Source organism: Oryx dammah, unplaced genomic scaffold (genome assembly GCF_014754425.2).
Source record: "Oryx dammah isolate SB20612 unplaced genomic scaffold, SCBI_Odam_1.1 HiC_scaffold_29, whole genome shotgun sequence".
In the NCBI taxonomy this organism is placed as follows: domain Eukaryota; kingdom Metazoa; phylum Chordata; class Mammalia; order Artiodactyla; family Bovidae; genus Oryx; species Oryx dammah.
In genome coordinates this window covers 43,096,986-43,118,246 of record NW_024070213.1, presented here as the reverse complement: position 1 = coordinate 43,118,246, position 21,261 = coordinate 43,096,986, and the positions used below count along the sequence as shown (strand labels likewise).

Below are 21,261 nucleotides of genomic sequence, written 5' to 3'. Positions count from 1 at the left end.
AGAAGCCCTGGCCAATACTTTGATCACCGTCTGTGAGAGATCCTGAGACAGATGGCCCGTTGAAGGTAATCTGTATTCCTGACCCATAGAAACTATGAGGTAATAAATGTTGTCTTAAGTCGCTCAGTTTGGGGGTGATTTGTCTTACAGCACAAGATGACAAATGCAGCTCATGTGTTAAGTATTCCCCCATCTAGGAGACTAGCCTCTTTTCACGAGGACTCACAACTGGAGAAACTGAGGCTCAGAAAAGAAATAGGACCTCTCACAGGTGGTGCTGAAACCAAGCCCCACTTCTTTCTGCTCCTGTCCCTGTTCCCCATCCCCAGCCACCCCCCGCCCCCAATATGCCCACTGGAGCTCCCCATCAGCTCCAGTGACACCCCCAGTCCAGAGTGGCCTGGACTGGTTTGAACAGAAGTATAGGCTCACTGACAGTTTCTGACCTGGAAAGAAAGTTCCCAAGAGACGTTGGTCAAGGAGGGAGGGAAAGTAGATCCCTTGCAGTCTGGGAGCTCCACTCACAAGCAGCTCTGCATAGAGAAAAAGAATATGAAGCCCCATGTCCTGGCAGACTCCCGGCCCACTTCAGGGTCCCTGCCTCACCTGTCCACTCTCTCTCATAACGTCGGAAAACATATGAACTGCCCTGGTGTGTTCACTCCGAGGCCCAGGAGTGCAGATCTGTGCTGCACAACTGCTGCTGGAGACCAGTGGATAGTTGCTGGGGAGCAGCCCACCCCTGTCCATTGGAGTTGCCATGGTGATCACTGTACACAGGGCTCTGTTACCTCAGAGGGCTATAAGCCCACCCTGGGGAACAGAGGCCAAGGAGAGCCAGAACTGAGGGGGCAGCAGGGCCCTTCAAGCATTGCTCACTCTCTCATCCACTCAAAATGTCCCAAGTATTCACCCATGGGTTTGGTTGCATGCTATGCACAGAGGGCTCAGATGCCATCAAGTGTGAAGGATGTTCTTGGGATTACAAATTTGTTAAGAGAGGGTAATTAGTTTTATCTAGGGGAAAAGGGGTGGGGCTCACAGAAGGGCCATTTGAGCTGGGTCTTGATGTATGCGTAGGAGTCTAACAGTTAGAAGAGACTAGACTATTAAAGGCCCAGGTGTGATTTTGAGTGTAAATTAGGTTAAGGGGAGTGGGGAGGGAAAGGAAAGATGTACCTGGAGGTGTCTAAGCTGGTTTCAAAGGGATGAGGGATCAGAGCAAAATGAGAGCAGGGGTGGAACAGCAAGGATCTACTCTCTTCCCATTAAACCCCAAGGTTACTTTCTTCTCTTGCAGCTTTCTTATTCCCACTGCCAGAGCTCTGAGACCTTCTCCCAGGGACTGAATCTGTTTCTCTGGTCCCTCCCCCCATTACTCCTCAAAAGGTCTTATTCTGAGCCAGGAAAGACACCCAAGGTAGAGACCACCTTCCTTTGGCCTACCTACTTTTTAAAAATTCTTCTTTATACTATGAGATAATTAATTTATCATGTGTTAGTTTCAGGTGTACTGCAAAGTGATTTAGTTATACATATATTCATTCTTTTTTCAGATTCCTTTCCCATATAGGTTATTAAAGAATATTGAGTAGAGTTCCCTGTGATATTCAAGTCCTTGTTGATTACCTATTTTATATTAAGAGGTCAGTATATGTTAATTCCAAACTCCTAATTTGTTCCTCCCTCCCCCACCCCCAACCTTTCCCCTTTGGTAACCATAAATTTGTTTTGCAAGATCGTGAGTCTGTTTTTGTTTTATAAGTAACTTCACTTGTATTATCTTTTTAGATTCCACATGTAAGTGATATCATGCGATGTTTATCTTTCTCTGACTTACCTCACTTGGTATGATAATCTCTAGGCCCTCCATGTTGCTGCAAATGGCATTATTTCGTTCTTTTTTATGGCTGAGTAATATTCTATTGGTCATATAATATGTACCACATCTTTTGTATCCTTTCATCTGCCGATGGACATTTAGGTTACTTTCATGCCTTGCTTATTGTAAAGCATGTTGCGGTGAAGATTGGGTTCATTGAGCATCATCTGATCATCACCACTTCTGAAAGGCCCCAGGGCCTGTGGGACATCTCCCTGAACACTCATTTCAAGTGAAAGACCAGTTGTCTTCTCTTCTACCCTCTCCTCCCAGAGGGCTGGACCCACAGCAGGAAGGGGTGGCCCCCAGCAAGCCTGGTTTCCAGCTTACTGATGCCCTTTCCAGGTAAGGGCCTGATGTGCTCCACCTGATGGGCATCAACAGGCAACTTCTTTTGCCAAAACTAATAAAGTGGTATCTCCAGTGTGGGGGCTGCTGTGAAGTTTCCTTCCTTGGTAGGTTCTAAGGAATTTGAAAGAGAGGAAAGTAAGGGCAAGGATGGAACCAGGGAGAAAGAGGCACACACAGCTACTTGAAAAGGCCAAGTTTATTCCAGTGTTGTTGGGGAAAGGAGCACTCTACACATTAATTCTAAAAACTTGTCCATTTCCTTGGCTGAGGAGGCAAAGATTAGCTGGAGGCCATGCCAGATCACTCTACCAGCAGGAGTTGTGGGCAAGGGGAGAAGAGGCCACCACTCAGGCCTTCCCACCCTTCCCCTGGGACACCCAGGTCTCCGGGGGGGCCCGGTGAAACCACTCAAACCAGGAGCCATCGTAGATGGCCACATCGGGCTTGCCACAGAGGTAAGCGGCCAGGGCAATGTGGCAGGCGGTGACACCCTTCCGGCATGTGGCGATGAGGGGCTTTGCGAGGTCCACCTTCTTGGCCTCGAACATGGCACGGAGCTCTTCCGGGCTCTTTTCAAAGCCATCCTCTGTCAGGAAGTCCATGAAAGGCATGTTGACCGAGCCTCGGATGTGGCCTGAGTCCAGTCCTGGGCGAAAACAGAGGACAGGACAGGGTTAGGAGCAGCACAGGGGGTGGGGGTGAGTGAGCCTGGAGGTTGGAATCAACCATGGTTACGAGGATAGAGAGCTTTGCAAACAAAAAATAATGTCCTTGCCTTTCTCAGAGCTTAGTTTATTCCAGCCCTGGCTACATCCAATGCTCCTGACCACCACCCCGACCCCCCATCAAATCCACCTGATATAGGTATGTTCTACCTGCTTGAGAGGAGAGGGAGGAGTCTCGGCTCTACCATCTACTAACCTTTACCTTAGGCAAACTGCTTCACTTCTCTGAACCTCAGTTTTCTCTTCTGTCAAATGGGCTCAGTGTTACATTCCTATGTTATAGGGCTGTGGAGAAGAGCAAATGGGATGAGGAATGCAAATGCTATGGGGAGTACTAATTGCTAAGAACATTGGGTGAAGGGGAGACACAGACCACGCTCTCAGGGAGATTACAGTCTAGCAAGGAAGATAGAGGTTAAATACAGAACCACGATTCACTAAATATAACATTACCCTATTTTACAGATGAGTACACTGAGGCTTAGGAGAAGGCAATGGCACCCCACTCGAGTACTCTTGCTTGGAAAATCCCATGGACGGAGGAGCCTGGTGGGCTGCAGTCCATGGGGTCGTTAAGAGTCGGACAGGACTGAGCGACTTCACTTTCACTTTTCACTTTCATGCATTGGAGAAGGAAATGGCAACCCACTCCAGTGTTCTTGCCTGGAGAATCCCAGGGATGGGGGAGCCTGGCGGGCTGCCGTCTATGGGACACAATTGAAGCGACTTAGCAGCAACACTGAGGCTTGACAGAGTGAAAAGACTAGCCTAAGGCAACCCAGCGAGGTAAAGGCAGGGCCAGGATTGTGCCGAGTCCCCTGGTTTTCTTGTCAAGCCCACAGTGTGTAAAGAGCATGTGATCTATTATTAGACGGAAGTTCAAATCCCAGCTCTGCCACTTACCGAGGGGCGACCTTAAGCAGAGGAGAGGCCGCACCTCTCTGAGCCTCAGTGTCCCCATGGGGAAGTGGGAAGGGCTGCTGAAAAGGGTAAAGCACCGACGACCTCAATCGGCCCACCACCCTCGGTGCTGCTGCTTCTCCATCACCTTCCCACCTACCCTGGGGGGCAGGTGAGAGTGGGGGCCCTGCGGTCCCTCGAGGACCTTCCTAGCAACCCTGAGAGGCTTTCACAGAAGCGGAATGGGGTTTTAGGCTAGCTCCAGGGTCCATTCCAGAAACTTCTCTACACCTAGTTAGGCCCCTCGGCCAAGTCTGGGCTTCAGAATAGCCATCACGTGGGGCCAATGGAACTGGGCCGTGGCCGAGCTGGTGCCAGGTGCAAGGCCAAGGCTAAGGTCCAGCCTCCAGCATGGCCGTGGTCACTCCTCTTCCTCAAGTGCCCCACACCGTGGCAGACTGGAGTGCCCACTGGGAGTGGGGCCTCTTTGTCTCCCAAAGCCCCTGCTTAACCCAGACTGTGGGGCAGGACCAGGTGGGCAGCAGTGTGAGAGAGAGAGTGTGTCCAGGGTAACCAGGGCACATCCTGGGGCAGTGTGAAGGCAGCTGTGCCCTGTGTGTCTGAGGCTCAGCTTTCCACCTGGGAAATGGGGGGGATAACCACACTGTCTCACGGGCTTGTGGGGAAGTCAGCTTCCGCAGACGAAAGCCCTTAACAACCTGAGCACCCAGGAGGTGGGCAATCATGCCAACAATGTCCCATTCTCCTCACCTCAAGGCCAAAGAGAATCTGAAATTCGCTGGCCCAGTCAAGAGCTCCTTTGATTGACTGTAGACATCCTGACTTATTAAATTATAGTGATTTATGGGTTGAGTATTCTTGCCTGGGGAATTCCGAGGACAGAGGAGCCTGGTGGGCTGCAGTAAATCGGGTTGCAGGGTTGCGACTGAGCGACTAACACTTTATTCCTGTTGTCATTTCATCCTTTTGTCTGGAAATTTTGACCTGAGAGCTGATGTGAACTGACCCTACCAAGGAGGAAAAATTGGTCTGTTGGCTTCAAGGGTGTTCTTTTCCAAGAAACCAACTTAAAATGTCTCAGGGAGCTCCCTGGTAGCCTAATGGTTAGGATTCTGGGCTTTAATTGCTGGGGCACTGGTCAGGGAACTTAAATCCCATGCAGGCACAAAAGAAAAAAAGGTTCAGTACCCAGGCAGTGGGCTGGATGAAGTGCATTAAAAAAAAACAGCATTTACTGAGTCCTGAATGCTGTTTTATTTCTTTCCATCCATCCCTGATGAAACAGCTTTATTGTTTTTTTCTAATTACACAAAAGGCACCTCTCCTGAGTAAAAAAGTGGTGGTAGTAGGGGTGGAGGGGGTGTTCTATAGATTCTGGCCCCCCAACCCACACACCCTGGGCAAGCCTCAGGAGTTGGAGGCCCTCCCTTTCTGCCAGCCAGGGCCTGTCCGAGGAATTTAAATGAGCAGAAACTGGCCGCCTGCGTAGGGGGAGGGCTGGGGTGAACTTGGCTGGAGAACCTCGGAGACCAGCCAACTAGGGGAAAGGCACTGTGCGCCCAGGGGCAAGGGCTGCTGCTGTCCCTCCAGGCCCAGCATCAGCTGCAGGCTTGCGGCTCTCCTCTCCCCAGCCACCATGCCAAACCTCTGGCATCAGGCACCCGGGAGGCTTATCGAAGAAATGTTCCTGCGTCCGCACATTACCATACAGATGGGCCTCCTGGCACTGACGGGGGGCCCAGGCTCAGAGAGGTGAGGTAACTTGCCCCGTGACACACAGCACAGGTGTGATGGGCACTCAGCTGTGTCCGACCTCAAAGCCCGTGTACTCTGACTACCCTGAGCCTTCCTAGAAAGAGCAGCTGAGGCAGACCGAGATGACCTCTCATGATGACCAGTTCAGAGGTCTGGGACTTGGTATTCCCACTTTGGCCAAGAAGATGGTAGTCGAGTCGGCAAGTTAGCATCCCGCAGGTCACTGATAGGTGTGGGCTTTCAAGGCCAGGAAAACCTGAGTAGCTCTTTCTTGCTTTCCTCCTAAAGACATCAAGGAACCCAGTGCAGGCAACCCCCAGCCCTGCATGCTGGGAGTCAACTTGACACCCCCTACCCCTTCCTACCCCAGTCCACAGCCCTGGGAAGACACATAGGCAGAAGTCACATGACCCCATGAAGCAATATGAAGCAACGCTTCAGAGCTGTGAGCACCCCATGCTTGTTGACACAGCAGTGGCCTTGGGAAATAACCCCACTTTGATCCTGTGACTGGGATCGAGTTTTGGCCTCAATGTCTCACTGCAGAAGTTTCTGCTTCCTTTCCCTACCTGCAAAGTGGGACCACTTGGAACCCCCATCTGCCTCCCCTGCTTGGCTGCTGTAGTTGCCCAGGGGAGAATGTATATAAAGGGCCCTGCAAATAACAGTAAGCATTAAGGGGTCAATATTCTCCCTCTTGACCCTCATGGACCCCACTTCCAAGCAGAGGGGAGGAAAAGAGAATAAGGTTTATAAAGATACTGAGCTGGATCAACTCCCACCTCTGTTCTCTCCCTTTCCCTAAGGCTCCTTCTACAAGGTGAGCAATGGTGTTCAATAGGAGGGTTCAGAGGTGAAGCGAGAGACCGGAGGCCACACCTAGGATGTAAACTCAGGTCTGACTCTTACTTTTCTCCTCTTACAAACAGGACCAAAGGCACTGGGAGCACACAGCTGAGGCCAGGTGGGAGGTTGCTTGCCTGAAATGGGCAGAAAGTGGCTGTGGGGTTTTTAAGGCCCTGCTTCCAGCTCCTCTTGGGGATCATTCCTTCCAAGGACACCCAGGGCCTGCCACCCATACTCCCCTGGGTGTTATATCTGGATGACTGAGCTCACAGGGTGCCTCCCTGATCCCATGAGCTCAGCAGAGCCTTATGTGCCTAATGTCTTGTATAGGAGGCCAGCAAACCCTCTTAGGCTTTACAGACAGCCCCAGGCTTTGCAGTGTTCTTCATCCTTCTCAAAGTACCTTTCCAGCCATTGCTGTGTTTGATAAATACATAGCCAGGTGGGTAGGGCTGGCATTACTCTTTTAATTTTATTAGGGAACGCAGAGAGGCTGAGCAATGAACTGATTGAGGTCCCAGTATAAAGGAGGAGTAGGGTTCAAACTGGGGCCTGTGCTCCCTGGTCTCCAGATGGGAACTGGAGGGGAGAAGCTGGCTACAAGAGAGGAGCCAGGGACTTTAGAATCAGGGGCTTGCAGGAGGTCCTACCTGCAGCAGCTGGCTTTTACCCCCCTCTGAGACTTAGTTTCCTCATCTCTAAAATGGGAGAACGGAGGCCGAATCTGCTGCTCATTTATTCTGCTTGCTCCAGGGCAAGCTGGGGGATAGCTAGAGAAACAATTTCACCTCTCCTCCCTGCAGTGGCATCTCAAGTGCCGAGGAGTGGAAAGTGCCCTGAACCAAGGCCAGGAGGGGGCTGCAGGAGCTGGTGCCAGGAGCTAAACAAACTTGAACCTTCAACTTCAGACCTTCATAGAGCAAGCCAGGCAGGAAAAACACAGTCCTGGAGAAAGCCACGGCGGGGAGGGCAGAGTCCTGTGCCTTCCTAGTTCTGCCTCCAACTACTCAAGTGGCCTTGACCCACCCCTTCCTCTGTGTACCACAGCCTCCCCTCTGACCAGAGAGGTGACCTTTCATACCCTCCTGTTCTAAGAATGTTGGAATGGCTTTCACAATGCTCTCCACAGAGGCACAGAAAGGAACAGACTTTTCAACAAGTTAGTCCAAATGTTGCACAGGAGGTGGATTCCACAGAGGTTTCCTGAGGACAGTGTTGCACCCCCACCACCACCACCCACCCCATGCAGCCATCCCGCACCCTGAGAGCAGTGAGGTCCTGGCCACTGGAGGTGTCCAGGAGAGGTGATGGCAAGACCTCTGTGGTCCTGTTAGGAGGTTCTAGAATGCAGTTCTGAGACTCCCCTCACCCCAACTTCCACCAGTGTAGAACCCTCCCTCCTTGTCTACAGAAGGGGACTCATGAGCCATATCCTTGGAGATGCCTAGCGCCGGGGCTCCCTGCTGGCCCCGGGAGGTGAGGGTGGGGCAGGATGGTGGTGCATCCTGGTTTGAAACTAGGCAGCACTGGGTTCAAATCTGGACTCTGCCACTGAATTGAGCAAGCAACCTAGGGAAGGCCAGGGCATCTGGGAGAGCTGGAGGAGGGAGAGGGTGCTGGGGAACAGCCCTGTTCATGTTGCTAAGAATTTCTGAAGAATTTGAGGAGTCCTGAGGAGACTTCTGTACAGTGATGCCTGTGTGGCTCATGGACGCTATTGAGCATGTTGGGGAGCTAGTGAGTGGGCATGGATGCAGGTGGATATGTTGTCAGTTACCTCTACTGATGCCACTCCACACAGATGCTCGGTTGTGCCTTAGCATGTGGCTACGGGAAGGCATGTGTCTGTTCCTGCGCATCACAGCTGGAAAAACCTTTAGGTTGGACTCTCCCCTTTCATTTTACAGATGGAAAGACTGGGGCCCTCCTCGTGGCCGCTGAGGGCAAAACCTTGAGAGGGTCCCAGACATCCTACCCCCCATCTCTCCATGAGCATTGCTCCCTAGGGACCATCTCCCCACGGGGACACCTACCTACTGCATCTGGCTCCGGCTGTGTGCCCAGGTACCGCCCTTGGGCCCGTGAATCCACCAGCTGGAACCTCTTTGATTCGAGGTTCTCCAGCACCTGCTCGTAGGTCTTGAGCAGGGAGCGGTTCAGCGTGGCTTTGAAGATGGCTGGCTCTGGGCGTGAGGGCTCCGATGTCACCGGGTGGCCCTCCTTCAGCCAGTTCCGGAAGCCACCATTGAGCACGGACACGGTGCGGTGGCCAAACACACGGAACATCCACCAGACCCGCGGCGCATAGAAGCTGCCCAGGTCGTCACCATCGTACACCACCACATGCGTGTCGTTGCTGATGCCCAGGCTGCCCACGTAGTCGGCGAAGCCCGCCTCGCTGGGCAGCATCACCTCGTAAGGCGAGGCCTTGTCCCGACACTCCTCTATGTCAAAAAAGGAGGCGCCGGGCACATGGCGCTCCAGGTATTCCTTGCGGGCCTCGCGGGTGCCCGGCGAGTACCAGGAGGCATCCAGCACCCGAAGGCCAGGGCCTAGCTTCCCAGCCCGGACGGACTCCGCCAGCCACTTGGTGGAGACCAGCGCCCGGTAGAGCACCTGCTGAACCATGGTGTCAGCTCTCCGTGTCACCTGGCGCGGGTGGGAACCAGGAAAGAGATCGGCGTGAGGACTGTTCGTGCACTGGGCTGGGGCCTGGGAGGAGGAGCTTTTTCCCCACTGCACTCCCCTAGGTGGGTCGTGTTTATGGCAACCCGGCAGGGTTGGGGTGTGCAGTGAATTAGGTTTGCAGATTCCCTAGGGAAAGCCTGGTTCCGCCGCTCCCTGCGCCGCCCGCCCGCGCAGAAGTGGGTGGAGCGAGAGGGCTGGGGATCGCGGAGCTGCCAGGGAGCGTGTCCGGCCCTAGCAGCTACTATACTCTCCCTCAGGATCCTCCAGGAGCAGCGAAAAGATGTCCAAGATGGGAGGAGAATGCATCTTGGGCTTAGAGAACCCTTCCTGGGAGCGTAGGGGAGTGGGCACATGGGGAACTGTCCGCTGGAGGCCCGCAGCCGCCCTCACCCGCGCCTCTCGCCTTGTAAATCTTCCTGCAGTCTCTCAGCAACCTGGGGTCGCCCGCCTCCTAAATGCCCGCGTCCGGCCCAGCTCGGTGTCCTCTGCCCGAGTTGGGTCCAGGGTTCCCGGGGCACCCCCGCCCCGCTCTCGCCACCGGGACCCTCCCCAGGGTCGCAGGTGGTTTGGCCGGCGGCCCAATCCCGAGCGGCCCGGGCGCCTACCGCAGCCCCTCCCCGCCGCACTCACTCGCCCTCGCCGCCGCCCTGGCGCTTGTCCCTGCCCGCTGGAGAAGTTGGCAGGTTCAAACCCGGAGCCCGCAACTCCCCGGCCGGCCTACACCATCGCGCGGCCGTCCCCGGGGGGGATCGCGCGCCGCCCGCCACTCCATACGCCCCGGCCCCGCGCCGCGCCTGCCCGGGGCCAGTCCCCCGGCTCTTGGAGCCTCTAGAACCCGCGGGGACCCAGGAGGAAACTGGACGGCAGGGGGGGGCGGCGCGGGGCGGGGCTCGGTGGCGCGGGCTTCCCCCCAAGGCCCGGCCAGTGGAAGGTGCCGGCAGCCGAGGCTCCCAGTGGCCCGGGCGGTGGGCTGTGCCGGAGTCTCCTCCCTTTGGCCCGCAGCAGGTTGGTGGCGGGAGGAGGGTACTGCTGAGGGCTCGGGGAGGGGGCTCTCTGCGCGAGGTCATGGCCGAACCCGGAAGCCGGGAGCCCGAGACTCCGGTAACTGCTGCGGCGTGGCTCTTGCCTTTCTTTAGGGGGAGGCCGATCGTCGGGGTGCGCAGCATGGGGCTCCCCCGAGGGGTCTGAGCAGAGCAAGGGGCCCGTAGTCTAGGAGGGAAGACGCACCCCTTCCGTAGTCCAGGAGGGAAGGACGGCTGTCCGCGGCTGCTGGGGGGCGGCCCCCTGGGCGGGGGCGGGGTAAGTGGCAGGGGGAGGGGGTTGTCACCTGGTGACAGGGAAGAGGACTAATAAATCCCGACCGAAAGGCCAGGAAGAGGAGGCCAACTGACCCACAGGCTCCAGGAGGACGAACTGTCAAAGAACTTGCTGGAGTGAAACGAAACTAACATTTGTCAAGGCCTGCTTGGTGAGGCACTTTACTGGGGACTCCTACAGCTGTCACTTACTTCCCATAACAATCCTGGGAGTAGGCCAGAAACTTCTTTAAAGACTTGGAAGAGAGTTGCCCAGGGGCTCGCGGTGACATTGAGGCCAGGCCATTTGTTAATCCTGGATCTGAAGCCCAGGTGGCAGAGGCTGCTTTTGTTTACTTGCTCATCCCTGAAGTCACATATTTTATTTTAAAAACTGCCTTTGTCCTTAACCTATTTCATTATAAGTGTATATAATTTAATTTTTTTAAATGGCTGTGTTTAACAACCAGTTGGCTTAATTCCTGAAAATCTAACAACTGCTTCTTGCAAGCTATTGGGACACCCCTACCAGCCTCTACTCAGTTTTTGTATATGCTATTACGTATGCTTGGAGTGCTTTTTTCATCCCCCTTGGAAAAAAATTCTTTTCATGCTGAGACAATGATAGTCTCACGGAAAGTTGCAAAAACTCGTACTTTGATAAGCATTTACCCAGGGAATTCTCTGAGCTTTGTGCTTTGCAGTCAAGGGAGAGAGAGGGCCAGGAAGTACAAGACCAGGGAAGCCCTTGTAGAAGGTCGAGTCTGACTGGACCCTGCGATTCCAGGGCCCATCCCAGACGGCAGCCTGGCGCTTACGCCTCCCCTAGCACAGCGTGCACCCAGGAGATAGGCCTGGGCCTGTCCTGTTTGTCTGGGGGTCCTTGACTCCCAGAGCAGCCCCACCTGCAGCCATCCAGGCCTGCCCAAGCACCTCAGAACCTGGTCCACACCCTTCAGTGACACACATGGGCTGCTCTCCCAAAACCTCCTCTACCTCCTACAGTCCTTAAGGGGAACTGCCAGTCCAGCATAGGGAGAGTGTGTGTGTGTGTGTGTGTGTGTGTGTGTGTGTATGTGTGTGTGCCAGGATGACCTCAGACCTCTGAAGCCCCCGTTCTAGACTTGCTGACGATGGATCAGAGGCCACCCATGAGAGTAACTTTGAAGAAATAATGGGATTTTTATGAAGCTGTCTTTAATGATCATTAAAACCAGCCATATGCAGGGCATTATGGTGGTGCTTTGATGTTCACTGGGGCTGTAAAGAATCTGCCTGCAATGCAGGAGACCCGGGTTTGATCCCTGGGTCAGGAAGATCCCCTGGAGAAGGAAATGGCAACCCACTCCATTATTCTTGCCTGGATAATCCCATGGACAGAGGAGCCTGATGGCTAAAGTCCATGGGGCCACAAAGAGTCAAACGTGACTGAGTGACTAACACTTGATGTTCATTATTTAATTTTCACCATTAAGAGGTGAAGATTGAAAGCTCAATTATAAGAAATGGAAATGGTTGTGGGCCCCTCACATGCCTGGCCAGCACACACCTGGTTAAGACAGGCATGGGACTGGCACTGTGGAGGGGCTCTGGCACCCAAGTCAGTGTTCTTTCCACTCTAAATAGATCCCTGTGGAAAAAACCAAGGAGCCTCAAGAATGAGGAGTGGGGAGGGGCTGCTGTGGTTCACCATGGGGTCTTCAGGTAGTTCAGTTCAGTTCATTTCAGTCGCTCAGTCGTATCCAGGTAGTTCAGTTCAGTTCATTTCAGTCGCTCAGTTGTATCCGACTCTTTGCAACCCCATGAACCCCAGCACGCCAGGCCTCCCTGTCCATCACCAATTTCAGGAGTTTACCCAAACTCATGTCCATTGAGTCAGTGATGCCATCTAACCATCTCATCCTCTGTCATCCTCTTCTCCTCCTGCCTTCAATCTTTCCCAACATCAGGGTCTTTTCAACTGAGTCAGCCCTTTACATCAGGTGGCCAAAATATTGTTGTTTCAGCTTCAACATCAGTCCTTCCACTGAACACCCAGGACTGATTTCCTTTAGGATGGACTGGTTGGATCTCCTTGCAATCCAAGGAACTCTCAAGAGTCTTCTCCAACACCAAGTAGAGACCTGCTGAATCCCTCAACATAACCTAGTGCAATGTAACCCACAGGCACTGCGATCACCCCTTAGCCAAAGCCTCTGGCAGCCTCACCCTGAACATGTCAAATCAGCTTGGATTTTCCCTTCCTCCCACCTTCACACCTCAGGCTGAGCTAGTGTGCCCCCTCTGCTCCCACTGAACTCCGGACTTTCTACAATTATGTTGTGTCTCTTTTCTTTTTTTTTGGCAGCACTGGGTCTTCGTTGCTGCACGCAGGTTTTCTCCAGTTGCAGCAAGCGGGGGCTGTTCTTTGTTGTGCTCAGGCTTCTCACCGTGGTGCCTTCTCTTGTTGCGGAGCACCATCTCTGGGGCATGCAGGCTTCAGCGGATGCAGCACTCAGGCTCAGGAGTGTGGCTCGTGGGCTCTAGAGCACGGGCTCAGTAGTTGCGGTGCACCGGCTTAGTTTCCCCACAGCATGAGCATGTGGGATTTCTCTAGACCTGGGATTGAACTCATGTCCCCTGCATCAGCAGGCAAAGTCTTAACCACGGGACTACCAGAGAAGTCCTGCAATTACTTTCCTTGAGCAGGCCTGTGGCCGCCAACTCCCAGGGCCTGGTCACATGGGCAGCAGGGTTCCTAAAAGCCAGGCTGCACTGAGACTGAGGGAGAGACTGGGCGCCAGATATCACACTGTGGACACACGAGGCCCTGGTCCTCATTGACCTTCAGGCTGGGGAACTTTAGCCTCAGAAGTTACAACCCAATTGTAAATCTTGAGGCTGCCCCTGACCAGCTCTGTGACTAGGGCAAGGCATTTTTATCTCTACCTACCAGTGGTCTCATTCAGAAACAGGCAGCCCCACCTAGTGACTGCTGAAGGCTGTGTTGCTTAGTACATGGCCTGCAGGGGCACTCCACAAAATGCTCCATTCTCTACCCACCCCCTTCCCCGTGGTGGCAGGCCTGCTTGGCATGGATGCAAGGTTGCACCCTGCACTGAGGGGTACACAGCCAAGGCGGTGGGTGGGGCTGACCTGTAGCTCGAACTCCACTCACCCAGCCACGCGTCCTGGTGGAGACTGTGCCTCTGCCTGGCAGAAGGGGCACCTTTCTCTAACCTGCCCAAAGGCACCTAGGGTGTCCACGCTTTGGAGCCTGGCCCTGGAAGGCTGTGAGCTGACTTGTCATGGTGGGCTGGTAAACTGCTATACTCAGAACTGCTGGCCTGCAAGGGAGAGAAGAGGGTGGGGAATGAGGCCCTAATTGCTGTTTCCAGAGAGGAAGAAAGTGAGCCGCTCAGTCGTGTCCAACTCTTTGCGATCCCATGGACTATAGCCCGCCAGATTCCTCTGTCTATGGAATTCTCCAGACAAGCATATTGGAGTGGGTTGACATTTCCTTCTCCAGAGGATCTTCCCCAGGAGATTGAACCCCAGTCTCCTGCAATGCAGACCAGGAAAGCTCCAAGAGCGGAAACTCAAAGAGTGAAATCAGACTTTGCTGAACTGCCTGGCAGTTGCTGTGAAGCCTGGCACCACCACCACTTCTTAGCTGTTGACCCTTGGTCTTTAGTGCACTTCTGTGAACTTCAGTGTCCCCTCCAGGAAACAATGAGAAGAATACAAACCTTCTTGAGGTTACTCATGTAACAAATAATTGAGAGATTACTCTGTGTCCTGTAGTGTTGTAAGGTGTTGTGAGAATTAAAGCACACATAGGGATGAGATGGTTGGATGGCATCACCAACTCAATGGACATGAGTTTGAGCAAGCTCTGAGAGTTGGTGATGGACAGGGAAGCCTGGCGTGCTGGAGTCCATGGGGTTGCAAAGAGTCGGACATGACTGAGTGAACTGAACTGAAGGAGGATTAATTTACTAATCCCAGTTGCTAGTCCTCTGAGGCTGTTTTATATAAATGTTTGATGAATGGGTGAATTCCACCAAGGATCTTGGTTGATTGCAAGCAAAGCTGAGCTGCACCTTGGGGAGGGTCCAAGACTTTGCCCCAACTTGCCTTAAAGTGCCAGGAGCTTGCGTTCTAAGTCACTTCAGTCCTGTCTGGCTCTTCTACCCTGTGTATGGGCTGTAGTCCACCAGGCTTCTCTGTCCATGGGATTCTGCAGGCAAGAGTACTGGAGTGGGCTGCCATGCTCTTCTCCAGGGGACCTTGCCAAACTAGGGATAGAACTCAAGTCTGTTATGTCTCCTGCATTGGCAGATGGGCTCTTTACCACTGGGGCCACCTGGGAAGCCAGCAGGGCCTTCTCCTAATTGGGCTCTCTCGCTATAGCCCCACCTCAAGCAGTGGTGAGAGCCATAGCCTTGCCCCTTCTAAGGGGTCATGGTCATTCTGGTGATTGCTTGGTGTATATACCCAGGCTTAGCAGGGCAAGGGAGGGGAGGCTCCTGGTGATCTAAGTCCGTATCTTGGGTTTATCACCGCTGGTTTTCCGGGTTCCCTGGACTCTGCCCTCCCTAGGCTCCACTGTGCTCTCGGGCCCTGGACCCCGCCCTTGCCCCAGGGGCACAGGTGTTTCCTGCCCCTGGGCCACTGGCCTCTTCCTTAATACCCTCCTGACCTCCTCCTTGTCGCCCAGGCCTGCAGCCCCAGTGTCGCCGCCGCCATGGCCTCGAAGCAGCTCTTCCGCGCGCTCGTGTCAGCGCAGTGGGTGGCTGAGGCACTCCGGGCCCCACGGGCCGGGCAGCCCCTGCGGCTGCTCGATGCCTCGTGGTACCTGGCCAAGCTGGGCCGCGACGCGCGCCGCGAGTTCGAGGAGCGCCACATCCCGGGCGCCGCCTTCTTTGACATCGACCAGTGCAGCGACCGCACATCGCCATATGACCACATGCTGCCCAGCGCGGCACACTTCTCAGAGTACGCGGGCCGCTTGGGCGTGGGTGCCGCCACCCACGTGGTGGTCTACGACGCCAGCGATCAGGGCCTCTATGCAGCGCCGCGCGTCTGGTGGATGTTCCGCGTCTTCGGCCACCGCACGGTATCTCTGCTCGACGGTGGCCTCCGCAACTGGCTGCGCCAGGGCCTCCCGCTGAGCTCAGGCAAGAGCCGTCCCGAGCCCGCCGAGTTCCACGCAGTGCTGGACCCCGCCTACATCAAGACATACGAGGACATCAAGGAGAACCTTGAATCCCGGCGCTTCCAAGTGGTGGATGCCCGTGCCGCCGGCCGCTTCCGTGGCACGGAGCCTGAGCCCCGAGACGGTAACCAATGAGCAAAGTGCCCAGGAAGTCCCTGCCTGAGCACTGCCCTCGCCTCACTCTTGCCTTAAAGGGTGGGGTGGTGGGGTGCCAGCTGAGATTCACCCCACAGCATGGGGGTGCCGGCTGAGACCCAGTTTCTAGTCGTCTCTGGGCTTTATTCTAAAGTGGAGGCAATAATATAGTTGGAAACCCAGAATGCCCTGTATAAGTGTGAGAATCCAATCAGCACCCTCCCAGTACTATGGATGGGGGTCCCTGCCAAATGAGAGGAGGGGACAGGCCCAGTTGGGGGAAAGCCCCACATAGATGGTGCTTGATCAAGTCTACCACCATCTCTGAGGGTGATGGAGCCAGGAAACAGGAGAGAGAAAGTGGAGAATGAAAGTCGTCCGAGGGGCCAAAGGCTAGCAGAGACCAGGACAGAGGAGTCTCAAGTACGGAGAGAGATTGCTGCCCCAGATTGGAGCAGAAACTGAATAGAGGGTGATTGCTGGCCTCGACTGGGGCAGGGCCTCTCCCACATGGGCTGGGTTCCCCATGGAGTTCAACATCTGGCTGCTTCCTGAGATCTGAGGAGAGGCAGCCATTCTAAGGCTTCACATCCCCTTCTGTAAGGAGCAGGGTTGGGAAGGGGTCCCCACAAAGCAGGTGGATCAGTAACCACTTTGGTGTGAGCTTTTTAATGATCTCGCAAGAGGACTTCCATCGTGGTTGTTGTTTAGCTGGTGAGTCGTGTCTGACTCTCTTGTGATCCCATGGACTGTAGCCCACCAGACTCCTCTGTCCCTGGGATTCTTCAGGCAAGAATATTGGAGGGGGTTTGCCGTTTCCTTCTTTCCCTGGTGGTCCAGTGGTTAAAAATCTGCCTTGCAATGCAGGGCACATGGGTTCCACCTCTAATTGGGGAACTAAGATCCCACATGCTACAGCGCAACTAAGCCTGAGCCACAACTAGAGAGCCTGTTCTCTTGCAACAAGAGAAGCCTGTGTGCTGCATCAAACACCCAGCACGGCCAAAAAAAAAAGATCCCAATGAGATGGGTGCTCTTCTCATACAGAAGGGGACATGGAGCCTTAGAAGGGCGACCTTTTCCCAGATCTCAGGAGGCAGCCAGGCATTGAACTCCAGTGCAGTACCTTTAACTGCACTGAGCAACCAGTAATCCCCCAGTTATTTCTCTCATGTCTGCTTTGAGGAGGATGCAGGGAACTTGCCTCTTCCTCTGGGAAGCTCTCCCGGAATGCATCCCTCTACCCCTGAATCAGGGCTGGCTGGAGCTTCTGTTTCTAGAGCAGCTTGGGCTCACCCTGTGCTAGCACTGTTAGGGTGATCTGAGGGCAAGGACCATGCTCCCAGTGAGTCCTGAAGACAAACCCAGCAGCTGGATGGTGTCCAGAGAGGTCCCGACACAGGTAACCCTGCAGAGCTGTGTAGACATGACTGTGGGAAACTGCTGATGGCCAAGGTTTTTTGAACCTAAGTTAGTGGCAGTTTGAGATGGTTCAGCCTAATAGGGATACCACCTTGAACCTGTGGGACCCTTCAGCTTAGCCCCTGGGTGGGGGTGGGGGCGATCGAGCAATGTAGGGCAGCGAGCCAGAGCCAGACCTGGGTTCAGAGCTCTCCCTGGGTTGCACTAGCTGTGTGACACCTGGCAGGTCACCTGTTCTTGAAAGGTTGTTGTTGAATCACGACGCCGGGATTCTTGGCCCCTGGAGGAGAAGAATTCAATCCGGGGCCAGAGACGAGGCTTGATCACTCAGAGCTTTTGTGTAATAAAGTTTTATTAAAGTATAAAGGAGATAGAGAAAGCTTCTGACATAGGCATCAGAAGAGGGTAGAAAGAGTACCCGCTTGTTAGTGTTAGCAATGAAGTTATATACTCTCCAGTAAATCCAAAGAATATCTGGAGGTTGTAAAGACCTCACCAGACCTACTCCCATAATTTACATTTTAAGATAACAGAATTAGCCAGAAGGTTTAATCCAGAGACTGTCCTCAGGCAGAATACATAATACATTGTTGTTATATAATCCTTGTAAAGAGCAGGTCTACTCCCATAATTTACAGAATTAGCCAGAAGGTTTAATCCAGAGACTGTCCTAAGGCATAATACATTGTTGCTATATAATCCTAAGGAATGTAGAGAAGGAAAAAAAGTTTGTCCTTTCTTCCTCCTTGAGAATTCCAGACCCCTCTCTCCTTGAGGACCCCTAGACTTCTTATCAACCTGCCTAGGAAATGACTCTCTCAGTCTCTGAACTGCAGCTTCTGTGTGGTCAAGTCAGAGCAAAACATGGAGCTTAAAGGATGCAATGAGGGTTAAATGAGAGCAAATGCGTTAAGCACTTAGCTCCATGTTTGCACATACAGGATGCACTTGAGAAATGGGAAGTGGAATAATTAACATGTGCTTCCCTGGTTGTGGGTCTTTACAGGGATGCTTAATGCTTACCTCCATTGTGCTTGCTCATTCGTGAAATGGAAGATAAGGATAAACGCCCAGCTGGCCTGTTGTCAAGGTGAACGAGCTGATGTGTGTACAGGCTCCAGCTAAATCAGTGGAGAATATCAGTGTCCCCATTGTCCCCTCTCCACAGCCTGAGACCTGGCCTGCTTGATGCCCTCTGCCTGGGATGCTCTCAACTTCCACCACCCAGGCCCTTCAACCTGGTTAAATCTTATTCCGCCTTCAGGGCTTACTCAGAGAAGCTTTCCTGCCCCTCCCCCTCCCAGGCAGTGGGTCCTGCTTGGCAGCACAGGCTCTGGGGCCTCTCTGCTCCGACTAGCTTGGGCCAGTCTGTTCCATGTGCCTCTATCTCCTCGTCTGTACAAAAAGGAGAAGAGTAATTGCTTTCCCATAGTATTAGAGCAAGGATTAAAGGTAGAAATACAACTGAGGGGCTCCTAGCACAAAATAAACCCTCAGTAAGGTCAGCTACAGTGATTCCTGTTACTGTGTATTACTGTTATTTACGATATGCAATATATCCCCATGCCACCCAAGAGGGCCTTTTAGTAACACCCATCATCCCTGGAGAAGGAAATGGCAACCCACTCCAGTATTCTTGCCTGGGGAATCCTATGGACAGAGAAGCCTTGCGGGCTACAGTCCATGGGGTTGCAGAGAGTTGGACGTGACTGAAGCTACTGAGCATGCACACACGCAAAATAACGAGTATACCAGCATGCATTTACCTAGAACTTCCTCTAATTGTCAGCACAGTCAGACTTCAGGAAACCTGAAGCAGAGGTGCTTCTGTGGAGTCTGAGTCCTGGGTTCGGATTCCAGGCAGCAATTCACTAGATGCGTGACACTGGACAGTAGCAAACCTCAGCATCTCCTGTAAAACAGATTCCTGTAGACAGTGGCTGCCTGGGTTTCCTGCTTGTGCAGACTACCTGAGATGATGCTTAGAGAGGGTAGTGCTGTGGCTGCATGGAAGGTTCTCAGTCCTGCAGGGGCCATTCCTACTGCCCTTGTGCAAACATTTGTTCCCTGCCTCCTGCTCTCCTGTTGCAGGCATCGAGCCCGGCCACATCCCCGGCACCATCAACATCCCGTTCACAGACTTCCTGACCGAGGACGGGCTGGAGAAGAGCCCCGAGGAGATCCGCCGCCTCTTCCAGGACAAGGAGGTGGACCTGTCCCTGCCCCTGGTGGCCACGTGCGGCTCCGGCGTCACAGCCTGCCACGTGGCCCTGGGGGCCTACCTCTGCGGCAAGCCGGATGTACCCATCTACGACGGCTCCTGGGTGGAGTGGTACATGCGCGCCCAACCTGAGGACATCATCTCCGAGGGCCGGGGGAAGACCCACTGAGGCGTGGTGGGACACAGGAATCTCGGGTGACACCCAGCCACCAGCGGTACCCAGCCCAGTGGTTCCGACTCTGCTCTGACCAGGATAGTATTTCTTCCTCCAACTCAGGTGGTACATGGGGTGACACCCCAGAGGCCAGGAACTCTGTGGACTTGTGGGCTCCCAGTGGAGGCAGCAGAGGAGGAGGCAGCGGGCACAGGGGGAGGGGAGCTGACCTCATGGTGCTGAACTGGAGCCCCACTTCCCTTCTGTTGAAGAAATAAAACAGTCAAGTGCTAAACCCTTCTGACTGCAAGGCTGCCTCAGCTCTCCTCCGCTCCTGGGCTGACAGCTCCAACATGCCCAGCTCTGGAGCTCCATGGAGCCAGGGTGTCTTGAGGACCGTGTCCCTTCTGCTTTCTGAGCGGTGCTGGGGCCCCAGAGGCCTTCCAGTCCTGAGACCGAATGTCTCCCTGACAGCTGTCTTCTGCTTCTTTTGCTGCATGAATGAATGAATGTGTTAGGCACTCAGTAGCGTCTGAGTCTCTGCAACCTCATGGACTGTAGCCTGCCAGGCTCCTCTCTCCATGGAATTCCCCAGGCAAGCAAACTCGAGTGGGCAGCCATTGCCCTCTCCAGGGGATTTTTGCTGGGGTCTCCCTTCTGGCTACTGGGTTATTTAAGGGGACTCTGCTGTTCTATGTCTGGAGTCCCACCCAAAGCCAGCCCCTCCCCATGGGTAAGTAATACATTTCATTTCAAGACAGGAGGCTGTACCACACCAAGGAGGGCCATTCTAGCCCATCCAGAATGTTTTGGAGAAGTGCAGAGTTTAGTCAAATTAAAGGGGAATCTAGTTCCAGACTCTGAGAGCCACCCTTGGAGCCTTGCCTTTGGGGCTACCTAGGGGTGGGCAATATGAAGAGCTTTGATCCTTTCTGCTCAAGGGGAAAGAACCCTTATTCCCCAGGTTTCTCAAGGGGAAGCAATCTATTCTCCTCCCTCCATGTTTCTTATTTGTGCAAGGATGGACATGGGTGTCAGAAGGCCCCAGGTGCCCTCTGTCGGAACCTGGGTCACCCCTCCCTCAGGCATCTTCCAACCCCCGAGGCATCTCTTGGTAGCAAAGGCCCAGGTGTCAGCCAGTACTGGGGGTACCTCCAGAAGGGAAAAAAAAAAACTAGAAGGGGCTGTGACTTACCCAAGCTCACACGATGGACTCACGACACAGCTGGAACCAGATCCAGATTTTCTGACTCTGAATTTACTTTTTTTTTTCACCTCTGACTCTGAGTCGTCTCTCCCAAGTCTACAGGGGTGGTGGGGAACCAATGGGACAGAATCCTGGTTTTCTGAATAAAAGGTCTAAAGTAAGTCCCACCTCTCTGAGCTTCAACTTTCTTACCTATAAAGTAGGACTAATATGTACTTTTGAAGAAGGAATTTCAGACAAGGACCTGGCCAAGAGCCCAGCCCTGAGCCCTATCTTCATGGCTCAGGGCTTCTCAACCTTGGGATAACTGACATTTGGGCTGGATAATCTTTCCTTGTAAGCGCATCCTGGGCATCAGAGGATGTTTAATGGCATTTGTGGCCTCTACCCATGAGATGCCAGCAGCACCAACCAGTTGTGAGAGAAAGAAATGTCTCCAGATAAGGCCAAATGTCCCCAAAG

General features: G+C 53.7%; 2 protein-coding genes across 5 annotated transcripts; one reads left to right on the top strand and one right to left on the bottom strand.

Moving 5' to 3' along the window:
• Positions 1-2,411: 2,411 nt before the first annotated feature.
• Positions 2,412-10,445, bottom strand: LOC120858564 (thiosulfate sulfurtransferase). 2 transcript variants are annotated; one of them, XM_040234699.1, is made up of 3 exons: positions 10,396-10,445; positions 8,514-9,129; positions 2,412-2,879 (listed from the first exon to the last, which is right to left on the bottom strand). In XM_040234699.1, exons 2-3 carry the CDS (start codon positions 9,106-9,108, stop codon positions 2,581-2,583), a joined length of 894 nt encoding a protein of 297 aa, XP_040090633.1. In that variant the 5' UTR covers positions 9,109-9,129; positions 10,396-10,445; the 3' UTR covers positions 2,412-2,580. The 2 variants fall into 2 exon arrangements, with proteins under 2 accessions (XP_040090633.1, XP_040090632.1); XM_040234698.1 differs by lacking the exon at positions 10,396-10,445 and adding an exon at positions 9,799-10,003.
• On the top strand, positions 10,055-20,961 carry LOC120858565 (3-mercaptopyruvate sulfurtransferase). Of its 3 annotated transcripts, none has more exons than XM_040234701.1 (3): positions 10,055-10,173; positions 15,163-15,784; positions 19,309-20,961. In XM_040234701.1, the coding sequence occupies exons 2-3, from the start codon at positions 15,190-15,192 to the stop codon at positions 19,605-19,607; spliced, it is 894 nt and encodes a 297-aa protein (XP_040090635.1). In that variant the 5' UTR covers positions 10,055-10,173; positions 15,163-15,189; the 3' UTR covers positions 19,608-20,961. The 3 variants fall into 3 exon arrangements, with proteins under 3 accessions (XP_040090635.1, XP_040090636.1, XP_040090634.1); XM_040234702.1 differs by having other exon boundaries at positions 10,146-10,269; XM_040234700.1 differs by lacking the exon at positions 10,055-10,173 and adding an exon at positions 10,516-10,636.
• The last annotated feature ends 300 nt before the right edge of the window (positions 20,962-21,261 follow it).

Bases quoted from the DNA above. Each gene is read 5' to 3' on its own strand.
- LOC120858564 (XM_040234699.1), bottom strand. From the start codon at position 9,108: ATGGTTCAGCAGGTGCTCTACCGGGCGCTGGTCTCCACCAAGTGGCTG. The intron at 2,880-8,513 runs GTAGGTGTCCCC...GTTTTCGCCCAG, and splicing joins GCCGGAGCCAGATGCAGTAG to GACTGGACTCAGGCCACATC.
- LOC120858565 (XM_040234702.1), top strand. From the start codon at position 10,234: ATGGCCGAACCCGGAAGCCGGGAGCCCGAGACTCCG. The intron at 10,270-15,162 runs GTAACTGCTGCG...CTTGTCGCCCAG, and splicing joins GCCGGGAGCCCGAGACTCCG to GCCTGCAGCCCCAGTGTCGC. The intron at 15,785-19,308 runs GTAACCAATGAG...CTCCTGTTGCAG, and splicing joins GGAGCCTGAGCCCCGAGACG to GCATCGAGCCCGGCCACATC.